The 26,300-nt window shown below is 38.1% G+C and overlaps 2 protein-coding genes across 2 annotated transcripts; both read right to left on the bottom strand.

Annotated features, from left to right (window-relative positions):
• Positions 1-3,702: 3,702 nt before the first annotated feature.
• On the bottom strand, positions 3,703-8,553 carry LOC104242516 (uncharacterized). Its single transcript, XM_009797588.2, has 5 exons — positions 7,823-8,553; positions 6,254-6,472; positions 4,746-4,844; positions 4,473-4,574; positions 3,703-4,203 (listed from the first exon to the last, which is right to left on the bottom strand). Exons 1-5 carry the CDS (start codon positions 8,339-8,341, stop codon positions 3,985-3,987), a joined length of 1,158 nt encoding a protein of 385 aa, XP_009795890.1. The 5' UTR covers positions 8,342-8,553; the 3' UTR covers positions 3,703-3,984.
• A 13,824-nt stretch (positions 8,554-22,377) lies between these two features.
• Positions 22,378-25,097, bottom strand: LOC104242514 (premnaspirodiene oxygenase-like). Its single transcript, XM_009797587.2, has 2 exons — positions 24,170-25,097; positions 22,378-23,357 (listed from the first exon to the last, which is right to left on the bottom strand). Exons 1-2 carry the CDS (start codon positions 25,067-25,069, stop codon positions 22,737-22,739), a joined length of 1,521 nt encoding a protein of 506 aa, XP_009795889.1. The 5' UTR covers positions 25,070-25,097; the 3' UTR covers positions 22,378-22,736.
• Between the last annotated feature and the right edge of the window lie 1,203 nt (positions 25,098-26,300).

Here is a 26,300-nt window from a genome sequence, read left to right as displayed (position 1 = left end):
TGCAAAATTTTATGGACAAATATATTTTTGGAAAAAAATGATTTTTTTTTTGTGAACAAACGGGATCAAAAATGAAAAAAAATTATGGGAAAAAATTTCATATAAAAAATTTTCAGGCTAATATATCTTAAATTCGAGATATCTGATTAAGAGCGAAGAGACATATCCACCACATCCCTCGATGGTTCAGAATTTTGGATTCCAAGACCAAATTTTCTTCTTTCTTTGTTTCTTTCTCGGTCAATGCGGAAACTTTTATTTAACTTAAAGTTAATTCAACACCTTAAAGTAAGTTACGTTGGAAAAAACCTTGAAGCAAGAAGTTTATCTTTTGTTGGGTGAGAGAAATCCGATTGTAGATGTGCAAAACATAATAATTGATTAAATATAAAAGGATTTTTAAGGGGTCGTTTGCTAGGATGTATTAGGGAAAATAAAATATGTATTAGCTTTGGTATTATTAATCACTTATTTGATAGTGTGTTAGTTATATACCATATTCGGTATTGTTCTTATACATAACAAAATATGGCATTAATTAGGGGTGTACATAGGCCGGGTTGGTTCGGATTTTTCAATTACCAAATCAAACCAACAATCTTGGATTTTTAAATTTATAAACCAAACCAAACCAACAAAAGTTGGGTTTTTCAATCACGATTTTTCTCGAATTTTTCGGATTTTTTCCCGACAAAATCTTCGTAGCATAAAATTTATTAATTTGTGCTCTAATATTTCTTAGGTCCTAGTAGGATAAAACCATATAAGATATTGTTACTCAATAAAATAATACTAAATAATGTGAGATGAGTCATGATTATACTAAAATACTCAACAAATCGCATAAGATAAATATTACTAATTAATAAGCCATAATAAAAATAAACATAAACTAAAAGTACTAAGTCATGTTAAAATAAGTACGACTAATAAATACTAAGTATTAATTACAGGACAAAATGATATTAAAAGTGAGTTATGCATTTTCACTATCTGAATCAATGCAAAACTAAAAAAAAATATATCTAATACTATTATCATTTCTAGTATTGAATTGAATTTTTTTTGTTAGCATTAATATTGATTTGATTTGATTTTGCTTTGGGCTTTATTTGAATTACTAACTTTTATTGGCTATAAAACATATTTGACCATTTAAAAGTTCTAAGTCCAAGCTTGAAATAATACATTAAAAGAGAGAACTATTAAAGAGTTTAAACTATATTTATAAATTACATTACAATAATTATTTTTATGTATAAAATATTCATAAAACTTGTATACATGTAATATCGGGTTGGTTTGGTTTCAGTTTCACTTTTTTTTAGTTAAAACTAAACCAAACCAATTATGGTCGGGTTTCTTTTCCTAACACCAAATCAAATCAAATCAAACCATAGTCCGATTTTTTTTCTCGGTTTGACTCGGATTATCGGTTTAGTGTGGTTTGTCGGTTTTCTTTGTACACCCCTAGCATTAACAATACCATAATTTTTAATACATGGCTAAACATGTATAAAGACAGAACTGCTCTTTCAAAACCTTTTCTAAATCCTTTTCCAACCTATCGGAGGGTATTTTTAAAAATAATTTTTTTTAAAAAAAAAAAAACATTATGCAATGCATGTTATTTTTAATACATCACACCAAACAGTCAATAACAAAAATATTCCCAGCATAATTAATTTCAGTATAACTAATCCAAATATTACTAATTTCAATGTTGCTAATACTCCATATTTAATACTATACCTATATTACCTACCAATTGACCCCTAAAGTGTTTTGGTAGTAAGATAAGGTTTGGATTGTGTCGATAATGATGGTTGGTCCAAGAAATAATTAAGCAAAAAGAGAATAATTGATGATTAGGCCCATCATTATATATCTTTTTCCTATTTTTTTCCTCGAATATGAACTTAAAATATCTTGTATTAGAGACCCTTGCTTGTTAAGAAATCAAAAGAAGATAAGATTGAATTCAAGAATTAAACTTTTAATTTAAGGAATTAAATAATAAAATAGAGAAACTACAACTCATGACTCTCTTGATGAAGAACGATGTGGTAGAAAAATATGACTACCTTAATTTAAATTACTGAAATTGACTTCTTTGTTGTTTTCTCTCCGTCCAATGATGTGAAGGTTTTTGTCCATTTTATAAAAATCCTTCCTTCCTCACTTTCTCTCTCACCCTCTCTTTGGAAATTTTGTCAAAAATTCATAAATGTTCGACGAAATTTGCTTACACGTAAATTACGTAATTGCATGGTTCTGAATCATTAAAAGGAAAAGAAACTCAAATACTTCTTCCATTTTATTTAATATATCGGTATTTGATTATACACGAAATTAAATATTAAAAAAAACTTTTGAAGCATTAAATGTATGTTTAAGATATGTTATCTTAAATATGTCATGCTCTCTGTTTGTATTTATTAGAGCATATTTTTAAGATTTTGTATAAAAAGTTTTAAGTTTAACAATTAAATATAGAAAAGTTAGCATATTTTTTAGATTTTATATAAAAAGTTTTTAAGTTTAACAATTAAATATAGAAAAGTTTCCTTTTTCTTATACATTTTCAAATGAAAGCCTTATTCATTGACCGATTTATCCGTAGCTCATCTCTCTTTTATGAATATCTGGTTGTCTTGGATGATTCAACCATAATTTGAAGGGAAAGTACAATATTTCAAAAGGTTATACATTTTTTTGAGGATTAAGGCTCGAGGTCAAAGTGTGGGGTCGGGGAAGGAAAATATTTTCCATGAAAAATTATTACCGTGAAAAATATTTTTCTTAAAAATAGATAGTGAAGTATATCCATAAACAACAAATTAAATGCTCAAAAATAAATTCGAGTAAGTAGCAATGAATGCTCACTTTTCTAAAATTGTTTATTTCTAAGTATGTCAAAGCAAAACAAAAGACAAAATCACTTTTTTACTGACAAGTTTATAAAGTGCAGTCGGTGCATAAAGTATTCCGCATTCATATAGGGTCCGAGAAAGGGCCGCACACAAGGGTGTGACGTAAACAGCCTACGCTAATGCAAGTATTAGTGACTGTTTCTACGGCTTGAACATGTGACCTATAGATAACACGGAGATAACTTTATTGTTGCTCCAAAACTCCCCTTTACTGTGCAACTCTATATGACCCTTAATTCTTTTCTTCATAATTAAATTAGTGCAACAGTTCATAATGGTGAAAATAACCCCTTAATGTTTGATGGAAATGTTAATTATATCTTTAGATTGATGGGATGATTTTTTTTTTTCTTTTCCATTTGGAAATGTGACAGTTATTTTCCAGGTTGTGAGAATGGCTCTTAATGGTGGATTGCTACCAAGATAGATGGATGCTTTCAATTTTTCCAGGGAAAGAAAAGAAAAAGGATGACAACTAAATTCAGAAACTTTATGCGCCTATTAGAGAAATTAAGCTTTTTTATTAATATTTACTGACATTTTCTACCAAAGAATATCAAATAATTTGTGAAAAACTCTCTTGCATGGTGTAACTAGCATTGCCTATTGTATCCATTCTCTCTTACTTCATCTATTAGCAGAGCTTTTAGCATAAAAATGCAAAAGAACTCGTACCAATCGACCATATTTGCATCAAATGAATAAATACAAGTGTCCTGCACATATACACATTTGTCACATAACCATAATTAAATAATACTACTAAGGATTGAAACAAGAAAAGAACAACGGAATTCAAATAATATGAGCACTTTCTAACTCTTGTATGTGACTGAGGTGTAGTTATTATTGTACTTTCTAACTCTTGCCGGCATGTCTTATACCATACAAACAAAATGAATGCTGACCAGAAACTTGTTCTACATCCAGAAAGGTGGTGTGTTTTTTTTTTTTTTTTTTTTGGGGGGGGGGGGGAGAGGGGGGAGGTAAGCTTAAGAAGATTGTTTTCTACATAATATTGGAAGTTGAGAGTGGGGATGTTGGTTGAGCCTTAGAACTTATTATGGATCTGCTTTATGTATGTGTATTTACTTTCATCAGATCTGCGAGCTGCACGAACTGAACTTTTCGCTGCCTTTGAACGTTGACAACACTCTGAACTTTTCGATACTTTGCTTGTACAAGAATTGCAGCTATAGCTAGTCTCATGGTACACTTGTATATTGTTTTTAAACAAGTTCTTGTCATCTGGAGAATTGAACTCAAATTCCTAAAAGAAAATCACATTGAGTCATCAAAATACAGTTCATACTTCAAACTTCAAAGAACTGCAGATTCATGAATTTTAACCTTGATGTTTGACATGTATGCAATATATATCGAATAAAGCTATAACTTTGAAAGGTTCCTTTTTAGACGCAAGTAAAAACCACACTAATAGAGGTACTTAATCAGATTATTAATACTAAGGGGTAGTCCTTTGAAGCTTCAACGAGTACAACAATTCATGCGGCTTTATTTGGATCATGAGACACTTACCTCGGACTTCGTCTTGGTAGAATAAGGCGTTAAGCACGGATTTAAGTCCTTGAGAAGCATGTCATCTGGACTTCCGGGAATTGTAGGTTCAGAACTGAATTCCTAGAGAAAGAAAAACTTAGTTAACTCTCTGAAGCTTAAGCTTGAAACATAACAGCCAAATGCTTTCTGAATGAATCCTAACTTGGAGCAGAAACATTGGTTATTGAAACATAACAGCCAAAATCTTTGTTTCACATTTTCTAGTTCAGCTTATCGTTAAAACTTACTAACCAGAGAATACGCTGCTTCTTCTTGATCGTAATCTGGTGTCCTTGGGGAGCTACTAAGAGAATCATAACACCCTCTTATAGAGTACTTATCTGCCTTAACCTGTATGAAATATATAAGTCAGTCATTTTCAGAAATGGATTTGACAGGATATCACGCCTTTGTTACCTCCAAACAAAATGGATAAATAAGTAATCTGATGATTTGAACTCATCATTGATGTAAATAATTCCTCAATCTAATTGCAAATAACATAGCTTGACAACATAAAGAGATTGAAGTGTAATTTGACTTTGTGGTGGGGAAAAAAAATCTGCATACCTACGAGACGTTTAGCCAATGCAAAAGGAGGAACATGGAAAAAGATTTTAACAAGGTTCAGTATATAAAAATTTCTTCTATCAGTAATATAGCAGTACAACAACAACCCAGTTGAATCCCACAAGTAGAGTCTAGGGAGGGTAGTATGTACGCAGACCTTACCCCTACCCTGGGAAGGTAGAGAGGTTGTTTCTGATAGACCCTCGGCTCAAGAAGGAGCAGTAATATAGCAGTATTGAACTTTAATTGCTGCCTATGCACACCAGTACACCTAAATTTTCACATCATAGCTAATTTTGCTAATTTGCCATTGTGGTTAAGCAGTATAGGGAGACATGTACTATTAGGTAATCTTTTTATAGAACTCAGTTAATGATTTTGGTGGAAACTCACACCAAGAGCATATATTTGGTAGTAGAAAATTTGAAAAACTGAAGAACATAACTAAAAATGGACTTGGTCTCTTTCCTTCTAGCTTTTAAGTTGAAGATTGCTAAGATGGCTGAAAATATCAAACAATAATTGACTTCATTTAACTATAACAACAACAACAAACCCAATGAAATCCCACAAGTGAGGTCTAGAGAAGGTAATGTGTACGCACGCAGACCTTGCTCCTATCTTTCGAAGGTAAAGAGGTTGTTTCCGATAGACTTTATTTAACTAATACTGCTTATCTTTAGGAATACTGCCGTTCTTTTAATACTACGCCTATAGTATATCTTGAGTTTGATGTTAGACTGATACAAAGACAAAACCTCCACATGTTCAAGAAAATGGCTTCTTCTTAAACTTATGGTCTTATATTAACCTATGATGCTCGGACTCTCCGAAAATGTCGTCGGGTGCGTGTCGGATCTTTTAAAAGTAGCGTATTTTTAGAGGATCCAACACGGGTGCGACAACATTTTGGAGAGTCGGCGCAACATAGATACTAAGAATATTAGATAACTGGCTTATGGATTTATTAAAAAGTCTTGTGATCATCAGTGGCGGAGCCACATGCACCAAAGGGGTGTCGGTTTGTCGGAAAATTATACTGTATAGTTCGGTAATTTTTTAAAAAATATGTATATATACTATATAATGATACCCCTTGACTTCTTAGTGAGTTTATTTCTTTATATTTTGACTCCCCTTAATGAAAATCCTAGCTCCGCCACTGGTAATCATATTAAGCTGAAGGTTACCTCGGCAAGATCAACAGCAAGGCACTGTAGTTGGCCTGTAAGAGAAGTGACCTGCCTTTGAAGACTTGGTATAAGCTGCTTTGCCTGCTTGAGTTCTGAGCCCTGCTTCTCCAAAAATTCCTGAAGTTGAGAATTCATTACATCTGGGAATAGTATGGAGTTTTTCAGCGACTTTATCTCTTCCCTTTGCTTCAAACACAAATCCTTTAGCTTCTCAACCTGTTATCATTTGTAATTAAACTAGAAAATGAGATCACAGCACTATGTAAGCTTCAAGTTATAACGCGACAACAAGATATTAAATCCACCTTCCAATTTTCAATTGTTGGAGATGGAAGGGAGACAATTCTTAATTGTCTTTTCTTTCTGGTTCAATTCCAAGATTCATACGAGATAAACAAAAAGAAACAGATAAATAAAAAGTCAATCTTGGTTGTTGGATCCTTTCATCTAATACTAACATAAAAAAGGGCAGCCCGGTGCATTAAGCTCCCGCTATGTGCGGGGTCTGGAGAAGGGCCGGACCGCAAGGGTCTAGTGTACGCAGCCTTACCCTGCATTTCTGCAAAAGACTGTTTCCACAGTTCGAACCGTGAACTCCTACTCACATAGCAACAACTTTACCAGTTACGCAAGGCTCCCATTCCATCTAATACTACCATATATAGGCATATTCAATTAGATATGCAGCTTGCAACTCCACATCTATAATCAATGTGCCATAATATTTTTCTTATAACCCAGAAAAAGCGCTAAGGGTTAGTGGCGCACGATCCGAAACTTGGTGGGTAATGGGCCCGCTTCTCTATGTCGTGTATTATAATGTAATCCACCAAATTTTTGACAACTAAAATGTGCTATCTTCAATAAGAACATTCCTAAATTCCCACAGTATGCAATTAACAACTCCACAACCAAAGATATCAATACCATTTTAGCAGAAGCATACACTAAAAGAAAGCTAGTTATCAAACCAATTGTTCTAACACTAAAGAACCAAAAGATCTGCACATGTTCTAATTATCCTTATAACCTATCTCCTAATATTACTTTTTGAGAGTTTCCTCACATTTAATCCCTGCATAATCTAAAAAGATGCAACTTTTAATAAAACCCCACATTTTGGTCAAAATATTTCACTGCAAGTTAACATCCAATTATTAATGTAAAACATGCGAACATCCGGAGTACCACGTGGAATAATCAAGGTGCTCGTAAGTTGGGGCCAAACAAAAGGACAGTCCGGTGCATTAAGCTCTGGGCTATGTGCGAAATCCGGGAAGAGCTAGACGCCTAGACCACTGGGATATATCGTATGTAGCCTTACACTACATTTCTGCAGCAGGCTGTTTCCACGGCTCGAACCCGTGACTTCCTGATCACACGGCAATAACTTTATCAATTACGCCAAGGCTCCTCTTAGAGTTGGGCCCAAACACCACCGTCATAAAAAAACACTTATCACTATTCTTGAGCAAAAAAAATTCAATTTTTTGGGGAAAAATTAAGACTAGAATGGATTCTAATAGAATTCTAGCATTAAGCAAATTACACAATTTAACAACATACCTCTATGTTTTTCTCCTCAAGCATCAATTTGAGCTCAACAATTTGATCCTCTTGCTCCTTATTCATACTCAACAATTCTCTCTCACTTCTAAGCACCATAGCTAAAGTCCTAGTATTCCCTTTGACTTCAATCAACGCCTTTTTCTTCTCACTACCTTCTTCTCTTTTCACTCCTTTAAACAGCTTCTTATGCAGAGCACTCAAACCAGTACCCCTTTTCGCCGTCTTCTTTAAATCTTCCGCTACAAAATCCGCCACTTTTAATTCTCCTTTCCGATTTAATTTAGAAGATGATGACACGGATTTGTGCTCCACGTATTTCTTGACTAAAGAGCCTAAATTGTGGCGCGTAGTGGATGGAGCTTGAGGGCGCGTGAGAGCGCGTGATGAGATTTTAGAGGGGTGGTGATTGCGCTGGTTGTGGGTTTGAGGGGTTAGGTCGGTAGAGGAAGAGGGGGAAGAATCTATGGAAGAAAATGTGGCATTGGCATAGCGAGAAGATGGCTTGATTGAAGCCATTAGATGGGATTGATGTGTTGTTTTTTGAAGTGATTAACGTTTTGAGTTTAAGACAGAAAATATCATTTCTTGGTGGTTTTGTCTGTGTGTGTGTGTTATAGGAGAGAGTGAAAGTGAGGTGGACTCTGAGATGGAGATGATAGAGGAGAAGGTTTTTGGCGGCTGTCCGAATTCAAATTGTTTTGGCGAGGAAGGCGCTCCCTGTTATTTTCGGGCCCCATAATCCGTGAAATACTAGTAGTTGTTTGAAAAAATGACACTATAGTAACTCTCAAAATAATAGTTGAAAAGATGTATATTTATATATATATATATATTTATGTATGTTTGTATACGGTCAAAACCAGGCTCATCTATTGCATGACAGATCGAGACTGAAATGTGATGAGTTGAAGATTGACCCTGGGCTCCATCGAACCAAGGTACGAAGTTAGAACATACGTCTTCAAGATCAACGAGCTCGTGACTCTGAAACCGACCCCGACTCCGAACAAGCTCGAGGAAACATTATCGGACCAAATAACGGAAGGCCGAAATATCTGCAACTGGTCGGATGTCACGGCGGGAATCTCGGCACGTATCAATGAAAGACCGATTAATTAGAAAATCATGAGATTCCTTACCTTTTATAGAATTGTATCAGTAGTATGACTCCCCTTTATAAAGGGGGTCTAATTGTTTGTAAGACACATTGCAACACGCATCCTAAAGCAATATACTATTATTACTAGTTCTTATTATCTTATTATTCTATTTTGATACCGATTAAGGTACTTTTGACTCGAGGATGACCGACATTCAAGGCCAAGATTGTTCAACTTGTGTGGTTTGCATTTATTCTTTATTCATTGATTTCAATATTAATATGATTTTCTTAATTTGTATCACGTTAGATCACGTATCCTTAAAATAGCGTATAAATTCAATTGTTATCAGATTTTGAGGGTAAACAATTTGGCGCCCACCGTGAGGCTAAGGATAATAGTGGTTATTTGATATGAATTTCCATAACACACACTATTTTACGCTTGTTCTTTGAAGTGTCTCTGATTTCAGGCTTAAACTCAAAATGTCAAACTCACAATTAGCACCTCTACCTGCTGACGACGAGTTTAGTAACCACGGTGAAAACAATAACATAGCGCCCGGTAACTAGGTAATGCTCGTTGATCCCGTCAGAATTCCAATTATGGACTCGTTAGACGCTAATTCGCTTGTGGTATCGACACAAGCCTCTCTACTGACCCCGAGAATAATATCTGCGGTGGAGCCCGGTCGACAATACAGAATACTCAAAATAATAGACGAGATGGGGTCATCTACGGATGATCTTCGAAATGTTGCGGCTCAATAGGCGGCAATAGTTCAGTTACAAAACCAGAGTCGCATACCGAGCAGGATCGAGCCCGTCCTGTCTCGAGAGATCACTCGCATGGAGGAACCGGTCGCGGAAAGGTCGAGTGGGAACGAGTAGGATAATAACCCCGAGATCATAAAAATGCTCGAGGAGCTGACAAAGCGAATAGAATCAGGGGAGAAGAAAATCGGAGCAAATGACAAAAAGGTGGAAACCTAAAATTCTAGGGTTGACCAAATCCCGGGAGTACCGCCGATATTGAAAGGCTTGGATTCCAAGAAGTTTGTACAGAAACCTTTCCCTCCGAGTGCAGCTCCAAAGCCAATCCCTAAAAAGTTCTGCATGCCCGAGATTCCTAAGTACAACGAAACGACCGACCCAAACGAGCATGTCACTTCATCCACATGCACCATCAAAGGAAATGACTTGGGGATGATGAGATTGAGTCTATCTTGCTGAAGAAATTCAGAGAAACCCTGTCAAAAGGAGCTATGATATGGTATCACAACTTACTCCCTAATTCTATTGACTCATTTGCCATGCTTGCAGACTCTTCTATGAAAGCACAAGCTGCGGCTATCAAGGTCGAAACCAAAAAATTGGACCTCTTCAAAGTAAGGCAAAAGGATAATGAAATGCTCAGAGAGTTTGTATATCGACTTCAAATGGAACGGATGGATCTGCCACCAGTCGCTGATGATTGGGGGCGTTCAAGCTTTTATCCAAGGACTCAATGTTCGAAGTTTGGTGGCTTCATATCAGTTGAAGCAGAATCTAATAGAATATCTAACTGTCACCTAGGCTGATGTGCACGACCGATATCAATCGAAGATGATCAACTAGGGGATCCTTCCGGGTCCGTTTATCCTGTTAGACCCATCGTCAGAGTCAAGAGAGATATCACTCGTGAACCAAGGCCGAATAGGGATCAGTATCAACCTTACAGTGAGGATCGAAGAAATAATGGGTTCGGACGGGGTTCTATGCGAAATGAAAGGAGAAATGATCGAGGTAAGAGCAACCGGGGACTTATGAGCAAGAACGGTTTCGACAGGCCCATCGGACCTAAAGAAGCACCAAGATTATCAAAATATAACTTTAACGTTGATGTTGCTGCCATCGTATCGGCTATCGGACGCATCAAAGATGCCAAATGGCCTCGACCTCTACAATCTGACCCAGTCCAAATGGATCCGAACCAGATGTGCAAATATCATGGCACTCACAACCACAGAATAGAGGATTGCCGATAGTTGAGAGATGAGGTAGCCTGATTATTCAACAACGGGCATCTTCAAAAATTGCTGAGTGACCGAGCAAAGAATTATTTCAGAAATAGGGACTCTAGTAAACAAATCGAGCAGGGGAACCTCAACACGTCATTCATATGATCATCGGAGGGGTCAATGTTCCTTAAGGTACGATGTTAAAGTGCACCAAAGTATCCATCACAAGGGAGAAATGAACTCGAGATTACATACTAGAAGGAACTTTGTCTTTCAACGCCGAGGACACAGAAGGAATCATGCAGCCCCATAACGATGCACTGGTAATATCTGTACTAATGAATAAATCTCGAGTTAAAGTGTGTTAATTAATCTAAGTACTTCGGCCAACATCATTCGATCGAGGGTCGTAGAATAACTCGGCCTATAGGACCAAATCGTGCTTGCAGCCCGAGTGCTAAACGGATTTAACATGGCTTGTGAAACTACTAAGGGAGAAATAACATTACCGGTAAATGCCGTCGGGACCATCCAAGAAACCAAGTTTTATGTGATTGAGGGGGACATGAGGTATAATACCTTGTCCGGGAGGCCATGGATTCACAACATGAGGGCAGCGCCTTCGACTCTTAACCAGGTGTTAAAATTCCCAACGCCAGGAGGAATTAAAACAATATACGGGGAGCAACTGGCCGCAAAGGAAATATTTGTAGTCGAAGAAGTGATTCCGGTATAAACACTAGCAATATCGAAGGAACCAAGTTCGAGTACAAAGAGGGAAACTAAATATTCCCTCTGTTCCAGTTTATGTGAACCTATTTCCTTTTTGGTCCGTTCAAAAAGAATGTTCCCTTTCAAAATTTGGTAATAATTTAGTTTAAACTTACAATTCTACCCTTAACGAGAAGCTTTTATAGCCACACAAATAATCTAGGCCCCTTTTTGACTTGTTTAGGACCACAAATTCCAAAAGTCTTTATTTTTTCTTAAATTTCGTGCCTAGTTTAACAAGTTCATATATATTAGAACGGAGGGAGTAGCAATTATCGGCACCAGCCACGACCCAATCGAATAAATAGGGGACCGATGAAGACGATGATTACGGGGTTCCCAGATTTTTTATAGTTCCCGAGGATTCCGATGCTACAAAATCAACAGTCGAAGAGCTGGAGCAAGTCACATTGATCGAACATCTACCCAATCGAAAAGTATACTTGGGCACGGGGTTAACCTTCGAGCTCAAGAAAAAACTCATTCAATTTCTCATAGATTATTTTGATTGGTCCCATCTCGACATGACAGGATCCCATATGAGATAACCACTCAAAAGTTGAGCCTCGATATGAAATTTCACCCGGTCAAGTAGAAAATGAGACCCCAATCCGAGATCAAACATGCTTTCATCAAGGATGAGGTAACCAAACTCTTTAAAATAGGGTCTATTCAGGAAGTCAAATACCCGAAATGCTTAGCAAACATAGTAGTAGTACCTAAAAAAGGGAACAAACTGAGAATGTGAGTAGATTATAAAGATTTAAATAAGGCATGTCCCAAGGACTCTTTCCCTTTGCCTAAAATCGATCGCATGATCGATGCCATGGCCAGCCACGAGATCCTCAGTTTTCTCGATGCCTACTCCAGGTACAACCAAATACGGATGAACCCGAATGATCAGGAAAAGACCTCCTTCATCACTAAGTATGTCACATACTGTTATAACGTGATGCCATTTGGATTAAAAAACGTTGGTGCCACTTACCAACGCCTAGTAACCCGGATGTTCGAAGACCAAATAGGGAAATCCATGGAAGTTTACATTGACGATATCTTGGTTAAGTCCCTACGAGCAGTAGACCATTTAAAACACTTGCAGGAAACCTTCAGTATATTGAAAAAGTACAACATGAAGCTGAATCCGGAGAAGTGTGCGTTCATGAGTCGGATCAAGTAAATTTCTCGGGTTCATGGTATCCAACCGAGGAATCGAGATCAACTCCAACAAGATCAAAGCTATCGAGGATATCACGGTAGTAGACAACGTGAAGGCCGTTCAAAGGCTAATCGGGCGTATTGCCGCCGTGGTCCAACCGATTTTTCTCGTTACTGAAGAAGAAAAATAACCTCACATGGACCCTGGAATGCCAACGGGACTTGGAAGAACTCAAGCGATATCTATCGAGCCCGCGACTGCTCCACACGTTGAAGGCAAACGAACAACTATACCTGTACTTGGCAGTATCGGAGATAGCGGTAAGTGGAGTCCTAGTTCGAAAAGAACAAGGAACACCATTTCCAATTTATTATGTTAGTAAAACCCTGGGTGAGGCCGAAACTAGATACCCTCACCTAGAAAAATTGGCGCTCGCTTTACTAAGCGCCTCTAGGAAACTAAAATCATATTTTTAGTGTCATCCTATATGTGTTGTGACAATTTATCCATTGCAAAATATAATGCATAAGCCTGAATTCTCGGGATGATTGGCCAAATGGGCTGTGGAAATTAGCAGGTACGATATTGAGTATCGACCTCGGACAACCACTAAGTCTTAAATTTTGGCAGATTTCGTGGCCTATTTTACGCTGGCCCAAATACCCGAGGTCGAAAGAGAGTTGTTGGTAAACTCGGGGAATCCGGACCCTTTTTTACGAACGGTGCCTCGAACGCAAAGAGGTCCGGAGTTGGCATCATACTGAAGCCACCCACAAGTAATGTAGTTAGACAATCTATTAAAATTGTGAAATTGACTAACAACGAGGCCGAATATGAGGCCATAATTGCAGGTCTCGAACTGGCCAAAAGCTTGGAAGCGGAGGTGATCGAAGCTAAGTGCGACTCTCTCCTTGTGGTGAACCAAGTTAATGGAATGTTCGAAGTCAGAGAAGATCGAATGCAAAGGGACCTAGATAAGTTGCAGGTAACATTACATCGGTTCAAAGAGTGGACTTTGCAACACATACCTCAAGATAAAAATAGCGAGGCCGATGCCCTTGCGAACTTAGGGTCATCGGTCGAAGACGGCGAGCTCAACTAGTGACAGTTGTACAGCTCATGAGATCGGTAGTAGAAGAAGGTCACACCGAAATAAACTCCACAAGCTTGACTTGGTATTGGAGAAACAAATATGTAGAATATTTGAAGATCAGGAAACTGCCCACAAATCCAAAAGAATCGAGGACCCTGCGCACAAAGGCAGCTCGATTCAGCTTGTCCGAGACAGAACCTTGTTCAGAAGAATGTTCGATAGACCACTAGTAATATGTCTGGGACCGAAAGATACCAAGTACGTTCTGAGGGAAGTCCATGAGGGCACTTGCGAAAATCATTCAGGCGCTAAATCATTGGTTCAAAAGGTAATTAGAGCCGGCTATTACCGGATTGACATGGAAAAAATATGCGAAGGAGTTCGTACGAAAATGTGATGAATGCCAAAGACATGCTCCGATGATTCACCAAGCCGGGGAGCTGCTACATTTGGTCTTGTCACCATGGCCATTCATGAAGTGGGGCATGAATATCGTTGCCCCTCTTCCATGGGCACCTGGTAAGGCTCAATTTATATTATTTATGACTGAATATTTTTCTAAGTGGGTTGAAGCAAAGGAGTACGAGAAGGTCAGGGAGAAGGAAGTCATCGACTTCATTTGGGACCACATCATATGTCGGTTCGGAATGCAATCCGAAATCGTATGTGACCATGGGAAACAATTTATCGGTAACAAAGTGACCATGTTTCTCGAGGATCATAAGATCAAAAGGGTCCTGTCAACACCTTATCACCCTAGTAGGAGCGGACAAGCCGAATCGACCAACAAAACTATACTCCAAAACCTCAAAAAAAGGTTAACCAACGCCAAAGAAAAATGGAAGGAAATCTATCCCGAAGTCCTGTGAGCATACCGCACGACCTCAAAGTCTAGTACCGGGGCCACCCCGTTCTCACTGGTTTACCGCGTTGAAGTTCTAATACCGGTCGAAACTGGTGAACCAAGTGTAAGATTCTGATATACAACAAAGGAATCGAATGACGAGGCCATGAGTACAAGCTTGGAGCTATTAGACGAAATGTGCGAAGCCGCCCTCGTCTGGTTGGCCACCCCAAAACAGTGGATCGAGAGGTATTACAATCGAAGGGCCAACCTTCGACACTTCAATATTGGGGACTTGGTACTGAAGAAGGTCACATTGAACACATGAAATCCGAACGAAGGGAAGTTGGGGATGAACTGGGAAGGACTGTACCAAATTCTCGAAATCGCCGGAAAAGGATCGTACAAACTAGAGATAAAGAATGGTGAAAGGCTACCGAATAACTGGAACACGACTCACTTGAAATGATACTAATGCTAAGGTACTACCCCGTTCTTTTCCTTTTTACTTATTTTTGAACTAACACTTGCAGGTAACCAAGAAGAAGCAGAACAGTTTTTTAGGTCTGAAAGCACGTGTTGCACTCTTTTTCCCTTGAACCAGTTTTGTCCCAAATGGGTTTTCCAGCAAGGTTTTTAACGAGACAACGGTGGATCGTGCTAACTTAGAATAGAAGGCCGGTTATGAATCGGTGTTAAGGATCACATCAACAGTATCTGAGGCTTCTCTCTATGATCAACCTCGAATACTAGGGGGCATTACCCTCGAATATCGACTTTAGCAAGAAAATTACTTCATGATGGAAGGGTATCGATAGGTAGGATTTACTGTAAGGTCTAAACGGTCAAACGAACCGTGCCCGCATAGATTGCTTGAGGACTAGCATAAAGCATGTACACATGTATAACTGTTTACAGAAGAATAAAGAGAAGTATCTTCCTTGCAATCATCTTGTCTTTTAAATTTCTTATTTACATTTCTTAAGTAATTCCCTGCTTCCGATCCCCTAAAGGAAATGAGCCAAGGGGCCGCTTTAACCTGATATCAAACAATCACTTTCTCACTTGGGGACTGCCATCCAGAAACAAACTCGAACGGTCCAAGCTATTAGACCTTAGGCGCATAAGACCTATTAGGCAACCCCCGAATTTTAAAGGCCACGGTCATCCCCACTCGGGGACTGTTATCTTAGGCAATACCAGATAACTCGAGTAAGCAAGACCACTAGGCGACACCAGAACTAAAAGGCTACGGCCAAATTAAAATGGCTCGGAGACGTCCGAGAACCCGTAACAAAGACAACTAGGCCTTAAAATTTCTAAATCTGTTCTAAACGCTACCCTCGGCAGACTATGACATAAAAAATAGTCTAAGTACTTAGGGGAAAAAAACTTTCGGTGACACCGAACCCCCACAAATACCTTAAAACGAAATAAAGTTTAAGGCAAGGTTTCTTCGAGTTTCCGAACAAAACCTAACTATTTTATGCTAAGGCATTTATATCTTTGCAAATAAAAGAACATAAGGCAAAGTGAAAAATTGAAAGTTGTTGAAGGGAAAAGACTTATATTCATAATCAAAGTTCTTTTTACAAGGTTCAAATAGCCCGATGAAATTTTTTACAAAGGCCGAACGACCTCAACAAAAATACAAAAAAAAACATCTAGAGGCCTAAGCGGCCCGGTCTTCGTCGGGGGCAACATCGCCACCCTCAGGATCTTCTCCATCCTCGGACTCTCCCAAGTCTTTGAGCTCCTCATCGTCTTCAGGATAGGTCAATTTTTTGGCCTCGGCTTCGAGTTCTTTGGTACTCCCAATCTCAGCTGATAGGTCGAAACCCCGAACATGAACTTCCTCAAGGGTTTCCCTTCGAGATTGCCATTTAGCATGCTTGATGATGTCTTTTGCTCGAACCTGAGCCGCTTCGACATCGGCCTTATAAACGGCCACCATCTCATCTGCATCGACCTTAATCACTCTGGCCCCCGACTTGGCTGATTCAAGCTCTGTGGCCAGATTTTCTCAATCAGAGACATCCGAATTCAACTAGGACTGGAGCTCCTCGATCTTCTTGGCCTGCACCAAGGATTTCTCCTTTATAACTCAGAGCTGGACCACAGCAAAAGCCAGTTGGGCCCGGGCAGTCTCCTTTTCTGAGGCCAGGTGGTCCATGTTCTTTTTCCATTCTTTGACCTCAACCTTTGCCACATCTAACTCTTCCCGGAGCTGTCCGATCTTGTAAATCTTCTGTTGGACCTGCGGGTTCGGACCATTAGTCACTATATCTGATTTGTCGTCACTAACTCCAAAAATTCTTCTTACCTGCTCAACTAGGTCGACATGCTCTTTCCGAACCACCTCCAACTCATCCCGGAAGCCCTTAGCCTCCCCTTCTCTTTGCTCACTAAGAAGTTTGTAAGCATCTCTTTTCTCAGTGAGCCCTCAAATCTCGATCTCGCACTGGTTCAGCTCTTCCGTATGGCGGAGGAACGTCTCATGGTGGAGTGCCGAGGTCTACAAACACAAAGAAAGTAGTTATGATCGCCTACAGACTAATCTAAGTATAAACCAGAAATTATTAAGAAGTATCTGAAGTTACCTAATTTAAAGCCTGTTGAGCTTCATTGAACAGGCAGGGTACTTCCACCTCGTTCATCTTTGCCTAGTCATGCTCTATCACCAAGCATCAGAGGTAACTATCCACCCCTACGGTAGTAGAAAGAACCCGGGTGTCTTCTAGAATGGATATAATGATCGACCACTTTCCGTCAACATTCACACTTGGAGCCTGGAATGATTGACTAGTTTTGGACTTGAAGAAGATCCACCCGTCCCCGATGATGGACTCTTCCTCGACATTGGTAAATCACCCAAACCGGTGACATCCTCGGTAGCGGTAGAGTCTACGCCATCAAAAAAGTTATAAAAAGAGTCCACATCCCCCTGTGGCTCTTCATTAGGTTGTCCTTTCAAAGTCTGAGCCTCGGCAAACATAGAATTAGAAAATAAAGGCGAATTGGAGAGGTCTATCACTCTGAGTACACCCTTCAGAGCACTATCCGCCGCCCGAAAAGAACCAGCTACGAACTCATTGTCGGCCTCCCTATCTCGAGGCGAAGTGGCCTCCCTCTTCTGGTCCGGAAGCTTCATCTAAAGCTCCATCATCGACCTCTCCGAGTCGAGGCAATTTAGTTTCATCTCTCACCAGTTCGGAGGCCCCTCGTATCACGACACCTGACCGCACATGGGCCACCAGTTCAAAGTTTTCTTCTTCTTCTGACTCATCCCCCAGCCGGTAGAGTGAGTCCGAAGATAGTGCCCGAGCATTGGTGCTACCCTTGGATTTACGCACCAGACTTCTTTTTATTCTCTTCTTTTCCGATCCTAGAGAGCTTTGGGCCCTCTTTCTTTTCTTCTCATCACCTTGCCTTAGAGCAGGGGACTCGATGGGTACATCCTCGTTACCGGATGGAAGCCTCATAGCAATATCCTTGGAAAGACCTGCAAAATACAATAGAATGAATAAGAATTCAATGGCGCAAGGAAAAAATCAAGTATTATTAACTCGGACAAGAAAACTCACCATGGGAATGGGCCTCCCACCGGCCCTTTGAAAGTTCGCACCACGCGCGTTCGGAATAGAGCTTCTATGACACAATGTCCTCGACCCACTCCTTGAGTCGAGGAACTGCATCCTATATCCGAGCAACGGCTACACCACGAAAACATCGATGATAAGTGAGGAAAAGGAAAATCAACAAACGAAATAGTAAAGGCAAGGTTATACGTACGTTTCATATTTCATTTCTCGGGAAATGGCATGTCCTCGGCCGGGATTAAATTCGAGGTTTTCACTCGAACGAATCGGCCCAACCATCCTCGGTACCGATCCTCGTCTATGCTCTATAATAGGGCCTTAGTGGCCCGATGGGGAAAGTTTTATTAATCCCTCTCGATAGAGTTGGAGACTGTACAGACGCATGAGGTGATTGATGGTGAAGGGACACTTCTCAATTTTGCTTATGAAGAAGCGTAGAAGCGTAGGAGAATTACTATCTTCCAGAAAGAGGGATGACTTTGACCGAGGATCACCTCGTACCACTTATAGAAGGCGATGATGGCCGAGTCCAAAGGGTCCAATGTGAAGGGATAAGTGTAAACACCTAAGAAACCCTACACGTGGGTAGTAATCGCTTCATCGGGCGCAGGCACCACAACGTGCTTACCAACCCAATTGCAATCCTCCTTGACCTTGGAGAGGAGACTGTCGGTGATCAAGCATATATATCTCGAGAGCGGGTCGGTACGGAGGAGGTTTTCTCGACCTTGAAATCAGCACCGGTCGACCACCCACCAGGAATAAACACTTCAAGAGGAGGTTCCGCCGCCGGTTCCTCGCCGACCGACCGTAATAAATAGGCAGTTTCTTTTTGTAGAACTGTCTTAGAGGTCTTCACCATTTTTCTTTTGAATAAAGATGGAGAAACGGAAATTAAAAGGTCATGCTTAATGGTTTGGAGTGAAAAAAGCGGGAGTTCTTGCAAAAACCTCAAGAAATCTTGGTACAAGTGTTAGAGAGTGCAAAGATTTTTTAAGAACAAGAGTAGAAAAAGTTTTAAAAATAAAGTTTGAATGAGATAATGAGGAGGTATTTATAGTTTGCAAACGACGGTTCAAAACCTGTAATGGACGACCAGCAACTGACGCACATTTAATGCCATTGAGACGTTACTAACGAGATGTTTTGTCAGTTTTGTAGTTTCTGGCGCGAATTATCGAGATGAAAATCTAGGGCTCATATCGTTTCTCATCGTTTACTCTTCAAAAAGTGAGAGTACTGTATACGGTCGAAACCGGGCTCATATATTGCATGAAAGACCGAGACTGAAACGTGATGAGTTGAAGATTGACCCCGGGCTCCATCGAACCAAGGTACGAAGTTAGAACATACGTCTTCAAGATCAACGAGCCCGTGACTCCGAAACCGATCCCGACTCCGAATAAGCTCGAGGAAACATTATCGGACCAAATAATGGAAGGCCGAAATATCCGTAACCGGCCGGATATCACGGCGGGAATCTCAGCACGTATCAATGAGAGACCAGTTAATTAGCAAATCATGAGATTCCTTACCTTTTATAAAATTGTATCAGTAGTATGACTCCCCTACTATATAAAGGAGGTCTGATTATTTGTAAGACATATTGCAACACGCATCCTAACACAATATTCTATTATTACTAGTTCTTATTATCTTATCATTCTATTCTGATACCGATTAAGGCACTTTTGACTCGAGGGTGACCAACTTTCAAAGCCAAGATTGTTCAACTTGTGTGGTTTGCATTTATTTTTTATTCATTGATTTCAATATTAATCTGATTTTCTCAATTTGTATCAAGTTAGATCACGTATCCTTAAAACCACGTATAAATTCAATTGTTATCCAATTTTGAGGGTAAGCAATGTTATATACAAAAAAATATACAAATTTTATATATTTTTATGATTACTCGATATAAATAGTTTCAGCCGAAGGCTAAAAGTAATCTTTACCCTGCTTGTTTGGTAGTGGAGTAATACTGTAATAATATTTAAGAATAGAGTTAGACTAATATTTGACGTGTAAAAAAAGTTTATACTATGATATAATTAACTTGTTATTACAAGTATAGCATATAACAAAGCTTCTAAAATCAGCTATATAATTTACTTGTTATAACAAGTATAGCCTGTTTGCAAAGCTTCTAAAAATCAGCTTATTTCAACAAGTGTTTTAAAAAAAAATACTTTTGGTAAGAAGCAGTTTGTGTTTGGCTAATTAATTTGAAAAGCATTTTGAGTAGCAATTAGTGTTTGCCCATGCTTTTAAAAAGTGCTTTTAAGTGTATTTTTTCCAAAAATACTTTTGGAAAAAAGTTATTTTTTTCTGCTTCTCCAAAACTGCTTCTACTTCTTCTCAAAAGTACTTTTTTTTTTCTTCTAAAAGCTTAACGAAACACTTCAACTTAAAAAAAAAAGGATTTTTTTGAAGAAAAAAGTACTTTTGGTCATGAAAAGCTTGGCCAAACAGGCTAGTAATCCGTACTATTTTTAAGGTTATGAATTTACCTTTTGTGGAAGATTTTTATTGATTTTTTACTTGATAATGTAAATTTTTTAATTATAATATGAGTTGAACTCAAACGAGGATATTGTTTTTCGGCGTCCCGGCCTATAGAAAAATATAAGGGTAATCAAGATATATTCAAAATTATGAAGTTATAAGGATCTTAAGAAAACCAAAAAAATGTATATTTGAAATTGGAAACAAAGATGAAGAAATAAAACACTATACAACACTATACCAAAGAGGTGTTTAATTTCAATTTCTGTACACCAATATACCGTAATTTTTAAATTGTTAAAAAGAATTAGTTTTGAAATGCATAATAATTTTGGGGTCGTTATTTCTCAGTCTTTTGACAATTCCAACAATTAGTGGCCATAGATTTTGAAATCAATGGTGTGCTTCTCTAAAGGGGTTGAGTGAAATTTACATTGCCCAAGAAATAGGTGCATTCAGCTTGTATATTCCAACGTTTATCCTTCTTTTCTCCAATCGTATTCCTCCCCCTTTTTCGTACCAATTATGATTAGAAGTTTACGGGTTCAGGATTCTAGTCTTTTAAATATTTGAATTTTAAATAAATAGCTTATATTTATTTAATAAATTTTTAAGAAAATACAATATTTGGACTAAAGTTACTAAAATCAACTAAACTCTAGCTCCACGCTTGTTTGGCGCTCAAAGTTTAATGATGAAAGTGGAAAATTTTGAATTGTCTGATGTGTCAGCGGCGTAGGCACGTTGCTTGAAGCGGTGTCACGTAATACCATTTCATTGAATTTTTTTCGTAATTTGTATTATAAATAATAAATAAAATTAAAATATTAAATATAAATATAAAAAATATTATTTGCCGTTACAGTAATTTATTTATTTATTTAAATATTAATATCGCTTACGAAAATTCCTCGTACACCATGAATGTTTGGATAATACAACTCTTATCTGTCCTTTGTTGGTCGTTTGGTACAATATGAAAACAACAAAATGAATAAGGACAAAGAGAAAACTAGTTTTGCAATGTGACAAACAAGTCAATAGAAAAATTCACTTATACTAGAAAATCTGGGATGTGATTAAATAAACCTAGTACATACATCAGCAGGGTTGCTTTATTAAAGAATGAAGATTACTACTTCCTCTGTCCCAATTTATGTAAAAGTATTTGACCGCACATGAAGTTTAAAAAATAAAGAAAGTCTTTTGAAATTATGGGTTGTGTGACTAAAAATTATTGCATTAAAGGTAAAATGAAAATTTTAAAGTTGAAGTGTTACTAAATATATAAAGATGTCGTTCTTTTTAGACTGATAAAAAAGAAAAGAATGTCACATAAATTGGGACAAAGGCGAGTACTATTTTTTAAGCTCCTTGACGTATGTGTATTAACTAACAAAGAAAGATGATAATGATATCCAGGTTGTCGGGTCAACGAGTTCTGAATACCAGATGGTTGAACATAAGAAAGAGATATCCTGGCTATCCAAACAATATCTTATTCCTTAGCATTTTGTTTGTTTAGATTGCAAAGAAATGGAAAGGGAAAGGGAAAGAAACATAAAGTAAACTCTACATATTCCTCCCATACAAACAAAGTACATGAATGTAAAAAGGCCAGCCTGATGTACTAAGCTCTCGCTATGTGCGGAATTTGTAGAAAGGTCAGACCACAAGGGTCTATCGTACGCAGCTTCACCCTACATTTCTGCAAGAAGCAGTTTCCACGGCTCGAACCCGTGACCTCCTGATCACATGGCAGCAACTTTACCAGTTACGTCAAGACTTCCCGTCAAAGTACATAAATGTAAAATGACAGAAAAATGTATACTATTTACTTAGGATGGTACAGGGAAATGAAGAGTAGGAACAAGATGCAAACTTGAAGTCTTGAAAAGAGTCATTCCAAATGTTTCTTTCATATCAACATCTTGTGGTTTCATTTCTTGAGGTAACTTCCAATCAAAGTGATAAAGCATAGCTGCTAATGAAAGTTCCAAGTTCAACATCCCAAAGGAAATTCCAGGACAAATCCTTCTTCCAGCGCCAAATGGAATAAACTCAAAATCATGACCTTTAAAATCCACTGCTACATTCTTAAACCTTTCAGGCTCAAATATATCAGGATTTTCCCAACTTTTGGGATCCCTAGAGATTGCCCAATAGTTGATAAAAACTCTAGTATTTGCTGGAATTTCATAGTCGTCGACCGTGCAATTTTCCAGCGACTCTTTTGGTAGCAAAAGGGGCACAGGAGGATGAAATCTTAGTGTTTCCTTGATCACCATTTTGATGTAACTTAGATTGTGTAGATCATTCTCTTCTACTGTTGGCTTCCCTTTTACTACATTTCTGACTTCTTCTTGTGCTTTAGTTAGTACTTTTGGATTCTTGATCATCTCTGTCATTGCCCACTCTACTGAATTTGAAGCATTTTCACTTCCAGCTACAACCATCTCCTTCAATTTTGCAAGGGGAAGGAAACAATATTAGCCCGTGTGGAAAAAAATTTAAGTTATATACATTAACAGTATAATGGTTTTTTACGCAATCAGTAACAAAGGTACTTACCATTATACGTTACTGATCAATGCTATTAAATAGAGTTACCTCCACTTACTCTTTAATGTGACTTGATTGTGTAAATATCATTTGCAGGATTAATGCAATGAACTTAAACAAAAAAGGGCAACCCCGTGCACTAAGTTCCCGCTATGCAGGGTCTGGGGAAGAGCCGGACCACAATGGTATATTGTACGTAGTATTACCCTGCATTTTTGTAAGAGGTTGTTTCCACGGCTCGAACCCGTGACCTCCTGGCTCCCGGTCACATGGCAACAACTTTACCAGTTACGCCAAAGCTTCCCCTTCAGCTCGGTGCACTAAGCTCCTTCTATGCGTGGGGTCCGGGGAAGGATCAGACCACAAGAGTCTATTGCACGCAGTCCTACCCCTACATTTTTGCAAGAGGTTTGTTTCCACGGCTCAAACCTATGACCTCCTGATCACATAACATCAACTTTACCAGTTACGCCAAAACTCCCCTTTAGCCAGGTACACTTAGCTCCCGCTATGAGCGGGGTCCAGGGAAGGGTCGGACGACAAGGGCCTATTGTAAGCAGTTTTACCCTGCATTTTTGCAAGAGACTATTTCCACGGTTCGAACCCGTGACCTCATGGTCACATGACAACAACTTTACCAATTACGTCAAAGCTCCCCTTCGGAACTTAAACTGTTAGTAATAAACTTAGGATGTAGGAGCATGTTTACCAGTAAAATAGACTTGATGTTGTCAATAGTCAAAGGAACTTCAAGTTCTTCATTTTCCATAATCCTAAGCAGAACATCAAGTAAATCCTCATGCTCCGGCTTGATTCTTTTGTTTCTTTCAGTATGCTCGTCGATGATTTTGTTAATTATTCCATCCATCTCAACGAAAATCTTCTGTATCCTCGATGTCATGCCTGTGACAAGAGCAACAAATGACAGAGAAGGAAAGAAATCACCAATCTGAAATCCACTTACTAATACTGTTCCTTCTTTAGTTGCAGCCCTGAATCTTATTTGATCATCAGCTTTACATCCAAATGTGATTCTTGTAGTTATATCATGGTTTAAAGCAAACAACATTTCAGCCAAGTTAATAGGTTTTCCACCACAAGAAGACGCGATAGATTGAAGAAACAGATTCAACTCCCCGCGTCTAGCAGACGCGAAGGAATTGACTCTTTTTGAGCTAAGAAGCTCAAGGATGCAAATTTTTCTTAGTTGTCTCCAATATGTACCATAAGGTGCAAATGCAATATCGGAATAATTGTAGCCCAAGATCTTTGGCGCGACTAATTTAGGCCGGCCTGCAAAGGCAAGATCATTAGTTTTCAAGATTTTCTCAGCAGCATCAGCAGATGATACAACAATTGTTGGCACCATACCAAGTTTTAGGTACATTAAAGGACCATATTTTAAGGCCAAATCCCTTAATTTTTTGTGGGGTGTTGGGGTCATTAATTGGTTTAAATTGCCAATGAAAGGTAATTTTGTTGGACCAGGAGGAAGTTTGGTTTTTTTCTTCAAACTCCAGAGTTGTAAGAAGATGAGGATTATAAAGGGGAATATGGAGATTTTGATTAGTTTCAATGGACTAAATTCTTCAAGAAAAACTGATTCCATCTTGTATGTTTTCTTGTGTCTGAAATGAATTGAGTATTTGTCACAAGTTCAGTGATAATATGCCTATTTATTGAAGGATGCATCTACTTTTTTGGAATATTCATTAAAAAAAAAGGTAGTCCGGTTAAAGTCTATGAGTTCAATCTTTTAAGTTTCTTAGTATTGAACTCATTATATCCTTAAAGTCATGAGTTCATATCTACAAAATATTGCGATTTCAGTAAATTTTTACATATAAATTCATGTTCGATAGGGCTACATCTGCCTCTGGTACGAATCATCCCGCGTTCACGAAGTATCCGTTTTGTCTCACCCAACAAACCAATAAATTAGCAAAATGTTAGTATCTGCTAGCTTCGTCTGATGTGATGTTTTTACATTAGAATATATAAGAATATTAGTTGCTAGCCATCAAGTTTGACTTACTAGCCACCTCATTTTTTTATTTTTTTTTTGTTTTTTTGCAGAATATCTCTTTCAATAAAGAGTAGTAGATATGTGTATTGGATATGTAAAGTTGTAGTCTTGTAGACAAATTTAGGTACATTATTGGTTCTCTTTTTCGATTGCTCAGCTTACCAGATTGATCAGTGGTTTTCCAATTTAAAATTGAGGGATTTCTCTGAACAAAAAAGGGAAATAAAACAACAACAATAACAACCCTCGGATAATATGTACGCAGACTTTATCCTTACCCCAAAGGATAAAGAGGCTGTTTCCAGGAGACCCTCGGCTCAAAAAAGCAACCGGAGCCGAGGGTAAGGGAAATAAAACACTTGGTAATAATTGAATAACTGCCCATTACATATTTACATTAGTAGTCCCTTCGGTCAACATTATTTTTCTTAAAAAAATTTTGTACACCTCTTAAAAAGATATTAAAAATGTCTAAAGTATCTAAGCTAATCAATGCTCTACTATTTGGAATAGCAAGGGTAGTTTTAGAAAAATAATACTATTTTCTTTGTATTCCATGCCAAAAAGATAACCTTTTTTTCATTTTTTAAACTAATTTACCTTTATGCAATGATTTATAACCACACAAGATATATGTACCTCACTTTTCACCACAAGTTCAAAAGTATTCTCTTTTTTCTTAAACTCCGTGTCCAGTCAAATATGTTCGTAATAAATAATACTATTTTATTTGTATTCCATGCCAAAAAGATAACTTTTTTTCATTTTTTAAACTAATTTACCTTTATGCAATGATTTATAACCACACAAGATA

The sequence above is a fragment of the Nicotiana sylvestris genome, chromosome 4 (assembly GCF_000393655.2).
Source record: "Nicotiana sylvestris chromosome 4, ASM39365v2, whole genome shotgun sequence".
Taxonomy (NCBI): domain Eukaryota; kingdom Viridiplantae; phylum Streptophyta; class Magnoliopsida; order Solanales; family Solanaceae; genus Nicotiana; species Nicotiana sylvestris.
Note: the sequence above shows the minus strand (reverse complement) of the source record. Positions and strands in the feature narration are given on the sequence as shown.

Excerpts from the sequence above, each read along its gene's own strand:
- LOC104242516 (XM_009797588.2), bottom strand. The coding sequence starts at position 8,341 with ATGGCTTCAATCAAGCCATCTTCTCGCTATGCCAATGCCACATTTTCT. Across the intron at positions 6,473-7,822 it reads TTGAGGAGAAAAACATAGAG|GTTGAGAAGCTAAAGGATTT; the intron begins GTATGTTGTTAA and ends AAATGATAACAG. Across the intron at positions 4,204-4,472 it reads CTACCAAGACGAAGTCCGAG|GAATTTGAGTTCAATTCTCC; the intron begins GTAAGTGTCTCA and ends ATTTTCTTTTAG.
- LOC104242514 (XM_009797587.2), bottom strand. The coding sequence starts at position 25,069 with ATGGAATCAGTTTTTCTTGAAGAATTTAGTCCATTGAAACTAATCAAA. Across the intron at positions 23,358-24,169 it reads ACATCAAGTCTATTTTACTG|GAGATGGTTGTAGCTGGAAG; the intron begins GTAAACATGCTC and ends GCAAAATTGAAG.